This window comes from Benincasa hispida, chromosome 11 (assembly GCF_009727055.1).
Source record: "Benincasa hispida cultivar B227 chromosome 11, ASM972705v1, whole genome shotgun sequence".
NCBI classification, from domain to species: domain Eukaryota; kingdom Viridiplantae; phylum Streptophyta; class Magnoliopsida; order Cucurbitales; family Cucurbitaceae; genus Benincasa; species Benincasa hispida.
Genome location: NC_052359.1, coordinates 31,089,799 through 31,098,653, shown reverse-complemented (window position 1 = coordinate 31,098,653; position 8,855 = coordinate 31,089,799). Strand labels below are relative to the sequence as shown.

The 8,855-nt window shown below is 31.6% G+C and overlaps 1 protein-coding gene across 1 annotated transcript; it reads right to left on the bottom strand.

Annotated features, from left to right (window-relative positions):
* Positions 1-5,057: 5,057 nt before the first annotated feature.
* Positions 5,058-7,752, bottom strand: LOC120091438 (costars family protein). Its single transcript, XM_039049464.1, has 2 exons — positions 7,561-7,752; positions 5,058-5,395 (listed from the first exon to the last, which is right to left on the bottom strand). The coding sequence occupies exons 1-2, from the start codon at positions 7,639-7,641 to the stop codon at positions 5,189-5,191; spliced, it is 288 nt and encodes a 95-aa protein (XP_038905392.1). The 5' UTR covers positions 7,642-7,752; the 3' UTR covers positions 5,058-5,188.
* Positions 7,753-8,855: the final 1,103 nt, after the last annotated feature.

The following is an 8,855-nucleotide window of genomic DNA, read 5'->3' as shown; positions in this document are numbered from 1 at the left end:
GTCTTAAATTTATCAATGTTCTAAGAATGCTCTTACGACTATTCATTAATTTATAATCAATTTAATATAAGTTGAACTTATATAATAACTGTGTGGCCTTTTCTCCGTTATTTCCATTTTCGAATTCAAGAGTTTTTTCCTTCGCTGATATAAAAAGAGATCCTTTTTTCTTTCCAATGAGTTTTTTAGTTTGACTAAAAATTTCATTTCCATTCAAATTTAAAAGAAGTGATTTTATTGGTATGATCCACGGATTAATCTTATATGCATTAGAAAGTATAAAAAATTTTGGAAAGAACCAAAGTTCAAGATTCGATATGGAACGACTTAGTATTTCTTCATTCATTCTCATCCAATCAAAAAAGATTGATTTTATTGTTGGATGGGTGCTTTTTGATCTTGATTAATTATGAGATAAAAAAAATCTTTCTTATCGATTTTTTCAATTAGTTGAAAATTATTAACCCCAGTTTAGTATTTTTATTACTGTTCGTGTCAGCCTCAATATTGATCCAGGCTCGACGAAAAAAGTAGTTATTTAGTTTATAGGAATCAAAGTGCAAATTCAAAGAATGGATTTTTCTTTGGTAACATAAGATTAAATTGTAGAAAGAATCATGCGGAGAATTTTTTTTACCGATATTCCTGATTAGTAATTAGAAAACCCCTATTAAACAAAATAAAAGAGTAAATTATTTCTTCCGCAAAATTTGGCAAGGGGAATAAAATGAATTTCATGCTCCATTCTTAACATTACTATATGTAAATTCGGGTGCATGATACACGTCGGTACTCCAATGCATTTCTCCCTCTGAGTCAGAATAAATATGTTTTCGAACCCTCTCTTTTAAATTAAGAGTGTATGTTCCCACGCGCATCTCGGCAATCACTTGTTCTGATTCTACATATTGATTTATTAATTTGATTTCTTGAAAAATTAATATAGTTTTATTATTTTTCTCAAGCAAATAATATACATTAATTTAAGATTTTTTTTAATAAAATAAATATTAGTTTAAATTTTAATTTGAATATTTTTCTAAAAAATAAATCAAACTACAATGTAACAAAAGAAAGTGAAATACATAGTTGACAATATTTATTTTAATTATAAAATGACTAAGTATATATATGAAACAAAAAAAAAAGGTTAAAAAGGTAGAAAAGAAGATAACCTAAACACGGGAATTTAGTTTCAAGGAGGGCTTCCAAAACTCTCAAGATACTCGAAAATTTCCAAATACATGAACATCTTACATTACCAAAAACAAATATGAAAATTTAGATGACCACTCTATTAGATTCTTGGATTCCTACGAAACAAACGACCCGTTAATCATTTCAAAATCACTCTCACATATGCTCTTAGACTTCAAACTTCTCAGGATTGTACATGATCAAGGCATGACAATTTGTATGGTTGTATGCATCTAGTAATGGTTTTAACTCTATGATAAGTTAATAGAATGCATGCACGTTTCAAGACCACTCTCTTTTTAGTCCGGCCAAATTAGGGGTAGATCTATTAAGGGGTTGGGAAGCACGTGCCCCTCTCAATCGGTGGCATTTTACGTATTTGTATATCTAATTAATTAATTTTGAACTATTTCATATTATAGATACGAGCACATAAATCAATTATACATCAAATATAATTACATTTTATTTAAATTTGTAATTTGTAATTATATTTATATGAAGTTTAAATTAAAAGTTTAGTTTCTCAAATTTGAAAATTCCTACTAATAAATTTTTAAACTTTCAATTTTGACTCTAATTCCTAAAAATGTCTAATAAATCTATAAACTTCAATTTTATATCTAAGAGATCTTATAAATATTAAAAATATTTAAATATGAACTATTTTATAAGATAAAGAAATTTGTGTTGGATTGAACCTTAAAATTTAAAATTTATAGTTAATAGATAAATTATGTTTTAAAAGATATTTAATTATATCTATCAAGCACAAAGTTAATTTTAATATCTAATATAAAATTTAATCTTTAACATTTTAAAATATGTAAGAAATTTATTGGATGCATAATGGATAATTTAAGAATCTATTAAATACAAAATTCAAGAACTTATGAACTTATTAAACAATTTTCAAAGCTTAATAACCATGTATGAATACGAATCTAGATGTTTATGAGTTATATATTTGTATGCTTGACATAAAATTCTGGATCCGGTACTGTGGCCAATAACTTTATTTGCATTGGAGAAGCGATTTTAAATGCACGTTCGAAAGTGGTTTGAGTTAAAATAGTTTTTCCTATAAATAATTTATTAAAATTGACTTCTATATAATATCACTCTCACCTACGAGAGAAAATCTAAGGTTGCCGGTTGAATAAATTAAAACTATAAATTAATAAGTAAATTAAAAAAAAAAAAAAGGAATAATTGAAGATGAAAACAATTCCATATTAGTAAAAGCTCTCACTACCTACATTTCCAACGATTCTTTATAACAATACAACCATTTTTATAAATTGCATTAATTCTTGGATGTAAGGAATTTTATACGTGAGAATGAGAGTTATATATAAGTGTAATTTTTTTTTAAGAGGTATTGTAATTAAAGTATGGGGTGGAAGAATCGAATCTCAAATCATGAAGTTGATAGTATGAATATTATGTCACTTGAGCTACGCTCTTGTTGGTAGTATAAGTGTAAATTAATTCATTCGCAAATACATTCATTTATTATTTTTCCTTAGTATTACCAACCAACAACCACCTCAAATAATTAAAAAAAATTATTTTAAAAGGTAAGCGATTGAAAATATTTTCAAGTATAACAAACTATCATTGTCTAAATGATATTAATGATAGACCGCGATAGACATCTATCTAATAGATTTCTATCGCGGTCTATATGTGATAGATAATGATATTTTGCTATATTTATAAATAGTTTAACCACTTTTCTAAATTTGAAAACAATCCAATAATTTAGGACATCAAGATACAAATATATCGGTTAGTTGCAAGCATGTCAAAATAAATTTTAAACATTAGACCCATATCCGCACAATATAAAATTTGCAAAAACAGCAAAACCGATCAGCTAAACCCAATTTAAGTGAGGCATTGAAACTGAAAAAGTCAAAAATGCCCTCATTGATTCATTGATCGCGTGGAATTTGATTGTTATCTGATTGTTGTGTGATTATTATCTTTTTTATTTTTATTTGATATTGATTGTTATACGATTGCTGATGATACATATTGCTATTTGATTGTTGTTTGTTACTATCACATTTCACTTTTGATTACTTTAGTTCCTCTTCTCTTTTACACATTTTGCCATTTCAACTCTACTTTTCACTTCCCATTTTTTCCATTTTTGCAGTGACTGATATATAACATCGAAAGATAATGATTGTGATTGATGCCCTCATTATTTTTGATATGGCCATTTAATTGACATCCGATTACTACTATCTTTTTGTCACATAGTTTGTATTTTCTAATTGTAGTATCTAATATTGTCATCTGATTGTCAATTGATTTCTATATGAACTTCTATTATATTATTTGATTGACATATGATTGCTATTAGTTTGTTATCCAATCGCTATATGATTACTATTTGATGATTATTATTATTATTAATGATATTGATTATTGTCTGATTATTATTTGATACTGATACTTAATGATATAGATTACTATTTGATTGATATGTGATATATTAAAAAACTGTTAAAACAATACATTGATATTCTAAAAAATACAAAAAACAATAGATTGTTGTAGTTACATCAAAACAAATAACAAGCATATCTTATCTACCTTTACAATTTGGGTAACCCAATAACAAAAATCTTAAAAAAAGGAAAAAAACTACCTCAATTCCATAATCAAAACAGGCTTCCCATCGAGTTGATGAATTGAATCCTAAGGTTTAAAAAATTTAGGAAGAATGTGGAAATTTGTTGATGAATTAGGATTGTGATTTGGCAGCTTCATTGTTGTTGTTATTGCTCTTGTTCTTGAGTAATGCCTGTGATACATTTCATCAAAAGTGAGGTTTGATTTTCCCCATCTGAAATTTGGAAATTGCTCTGTTCGACTATGGAGCTATTTGATTCTTGATCGACAGTTCACATTGATGAAGAGGATTCTCTAGATTTGAGGCTTAGGATTTCACTGTTAAGTTAGCAATTTCCATGGCGACCGAATTTAAGGTCCCAATTTATGGAATTTCTGATTGGTTATTGGAACCACTCAGAATCATCTATTCAAGAAATAACATGTACTTATTCAACGAAGCCTACGAAAAAGGGAAAAAAATACAATAAGAAAGAAAAATAAAAAACCTCTTGCTTCTTGGCCTTCAACTCCGAATTGATAGCTCTGTTATAATCAATAAATCATGTCAAAATTTGTAGGTTCCCACGAACAATTTCTCATAGAATCAGAATTCCAACAAAAATTGATTGTAGAGATGAAATAAAAGGAAGAGGAGTTGCGAATTAGTCTTTGCAACCAAATTTAATTTCGAAAAAGAACGTGAAGAACGTATTCCATCAATCGATCAAAACTTACCTCCTTTGAAATCGAAGATTGCAGACCGAAAGTCGCATAAAACACCTTCAGAGCAGTAGCTGTATCGATTTCACCGCTGATGGCGGACGAAACGAAGGTGAAGGCGGCGGGAGGCACTGAATCGGGAAGAAAAGTTTGAGGGAGAGAGAGAGCGAGAAACTTGTAGATGAAGGGGGTTTAGAGAGAGAGCGAGAGAGACGACTGAGAAGGGCTGAGAAGGGCTGAGAAGGGGGTTTAGGGTTAAGGGTTGCATGAGGAGGAAATATATTTGAGGGTAAAAAGGGAATACGAAAAAAAAAAAAAATGAAAACTTGAATTTTTGTTATTTTCAGCAAAATCTAAAACTTGATGACATGGATGCTAATATATAACTTTAATTTGCTACTTGATGCAATTTTCCAAAAGATATTAGTCCCTACTTATTAGAACAACTTCGCCATTTGATAAAATTTGGATAAAGGGAACAAGGGGTAAGCCTCACAAACGTCATTCAAATATAGAACACGAGAAATTTGAGAAACATGTTATTAAATGAAAATTGTGATACTCAATATTCATTATAGAACATAGAAATTCAAGATGCATACACTGTTTTTTCATATTACATAAGGATCATCACTTTCATTACTCAGGCTGCCTTCACAGCTGCAGTGGTTGCAACTTCTGTTGTTGGAATGGCTTTGAGAACGATCTCAACATTATCATGAACTCCTTGCAACAACAATTCACCATCATAAGTCACTATTTTTCTCTTCTTTGCTGCTCTTAGCGTCCCGACCAACGCTTCGAATATGTTAGCACATCTGTCATCGTTGAACAATACCCCAAATGTTACCTGCAAAATGAAATCCCAAATTCTTGAAGGCTTAGCTTCTAGAAATTGATAAAACAGTCGGAGTTCTTCATGTTTTGCCTGCTGTGTTTGTGCCAATTACTCCAGATCAATTTGCTACGTTAATCTTGTTTGGGTTATGCTTCTTTTAATGAAAAATCATCTCAAGTTTGTGCAGATCTTCTTCACAGATTTTTGAAGATTGGTTTTTTGAGGTTTATGTTTGGTTGGTTTAGAAGTTTATGCTTTTCTGTCTCAAATTCTAGTAAGGCTTTTGTTCAAGATTCAAGCCAGACATGTTGCGAATTCACTTTCAAGCCTCAACCACATTCAAAACTTTATATCCTTTGAGAAGTCTTGCCCTCTGCTGGATGTCTCTTTGGTTGGAAAGTCTTATTTAAAATAATGTTGTAGAGTTTTGCCTCTTAGTTTGGAAGGATTGATTTTTCTATTATATCAAAGTATTCGCCTTGTAATGTCTTTGTGCTCACATTTGTTCATCCTTTTATTTTCATTGTTGTTTTGTTTTTTGTACCTTGAGCATTAGACTCATTTCATTATATCAATGAAAAGGTCTTATTTCCTTTAAAAAAAAACAGGCAGGCAAGCAAATGAAGGGAGGCATTACGGGCTGACTACAAGAAGAAAAGCTTCATAGACTCAAGAACTGGCTTGAGATAATTGTAATAGATTCAATATTGAAACCCAAATTAGTTTTTACTTACTTAGAATTTTACCCTCTTGCTTACATCATCATCAACCAAAGTTACAAAATTACCCAAAATTTTCTCCCTCTTCCTTTTCTTCTTCCCAATTTCCATCCCCCATTTGCATCGGTCACTCGCCATTTTCCCTTTTTACATTTGTCGCCAGCCATCGAAATGTTACTGAGGTGTTGTCATTGGCCACCAAAACGTTGATTGGAATGTCAGATGCAGTGGTGTGAGAGAGTACAGAGCAAAAGAGAGGAAACCAAGAGTGAGTGGGAGAGAAGAGACGACGAGAGAGAGCAAAGAGAGGAGATAGTGAGAAAGATGAGATCGAGAGAGCGAGACAGTGAGACAACAAGAGACCGAAGGACGAGAGCAAGAGGTCAATCCACGTATTCGAGGTTCCGTTTTGATAATTTCACTCGAATATGTCAACAAAGGATAAAAAAGAACCTCAATTTCAAAAAGTAGGACAAATTTTACTCTCTCTCAGTTTTGGGTCATCCATCTGCTGTACCCCAAGTAGCTTGCAGAATGCCAACTACTAAGTGAAGACTTTCCACTTCATTGAAAAATGGAAGGGGGGGCTGGGGGCGAAAGCTGCTAAGAGCTAGTTACAACACTTCTAGCAGATACATCTAATTTTAAATATTTGATTAGAACAATGACATGAATGACTGAACAGGAACAAATTTGGAGAAGTTATTGACAGCTGCAAAGAATTAGTTTCAGCATTGCTAGAAGATAAATTGCAGTTCTAAATACTTGATCAGATTAGAACACCCTTCTCTTGAAGATCTCACGAGAAAGAAATAAAAATAAAGCTGCCCATCAACTATCTCTACCAAAGGAAAGTAATGTTCCTGAAAAGTCCATCTCTATGATCATCTTTCAGATTCTATAATTCTGACCCAATTTTATCAAGTGAGGAAAAGGAAAACATTGCAACTAAATGCTCAAAATATCCAATAAGCTAAGTTATCATACTCCAATTAAGCATGATCTAAATCCCATAAGATTGGTTTTCAATCTTGTTATCCAATGAAGAGAGGCTAGATTCACAAGTTAAATGCAAGCTGGCTTTCAAATGGGTTTGAATGTGCAATATTATACAAACAGGCGGGTTCTAAATGAATCTAGTAACTCAATACAGTTCAATCATTTCCATTTACTTCAGATATTTGGCCAAATTGATTCAGACCCCATAATGACAAAACATCAAACAGGTAATAGGCAGGCAGATCTCAATCTGAAACTATGAGAAAGATAATCGATACAATAAGGTAAAAGTGACCCAATTTCTAATTTTAGATCCAACTCAGAAACACATTATTTTGAAGCCTAATTGGTAAATTTCTGCATTCTGAAAAAGATTGAAATCGGGCAAGAAGAGTTGACCTGAAAATGGAAAAAGATCCAAAAAGAAAGAAGAGAGGAGATGTAAAATATTGTAAATACCTTGTAAGAACCATCACCTTGGAGCTTGCCGAGCCTTATAATTTCCTCCTTGAGTCGCTCAACTTCCTCCTCTACATTCATGGCTTCAGATTTTTCACTATCTTTCAATTCCTCTCCTTTACAATTCACGGCTTCAGAGAAAATAAACTAATAAACTAAAAATATATGAGAGAGAAGAGGGACCCTTTGAAAGGCTGGCAATTGGCATGGTTTATCTTTATAATAATATCATCTTAGATATTTTGGATACAAAATATATGAATGTATTTGTCATGTCAACCCGAACATAACTCAACTAGTTGAAATTATGAGGTATGTTTTCAACTAAAAAGTTTAGGGTCCTGTTGGAATATATTTATGATTTTTCAACTTTACTATTTAGTCCTTATATTTGTTTGTATTTCTGTTCATTACTGATTGTTATGATGTAGATCATATCTTTATCTTGTATTGACACCTATCATGTTCTTCCCTTATTTAATGGAACCTCCAGCCTCTGTTATTGTGCCGTGAGAATTATCATCAATATTTTGTTATTATTCACTGTTTTATGGTATCAGAGCACAAACTCTCTTTTATTTGCTATTTTAATAGCGTCAATGTTAACATCAATGTAAGATGAAGAACACATGACCATTGGCTTGTCTTCTCCGATCTCTTAGCATCCTGTATCTGTAACCATCCCATCCCATAAAAATACAAATATCTCATCTTTATTTCCCTCCTCTTTCACTAGTCCTAGTTCCACTAGTACCAACTTCAACACAAACCGTAACCCAAAATGGCATTCTACTCCTCGTCCTCGTCTTCAATGCCAGATATGTACCAGGTTTGGTCATACAATGTTGGCTTGTTACAATCGACATAACCCTGCTTTCCAAGCTCCTAACAATCATAACCGTCCTATCTTTCCTCCTCAGACATTTTACTCTTATTTCCCCGATTAACACCAACTTATTCCTGTTCCCTCCAACTTTCCACCTATAAAACTCTTAGGTTTGAGAGAGAATCAGAATACTCTATTCATTCACCAAAGATATGAATATATACATGTGTACAAAGCATATAAAAGGAAAAAGATATAACAAAATATTCACAATAATGGAAAACCCTGACAATAGAATATAACACTCCCCCTCAAGTTGGAGCATATATGTTAATCATGCCCAACTTGTTACATAGATAATCTATACATCTTCCATCCAATGCTTTCGTGAAGATATCTCCTAATTGTTCTTTAGTCTTCACATATCCTGTAGATACCAAACCTTGTTGAATTTTCTCACGTACAAAAT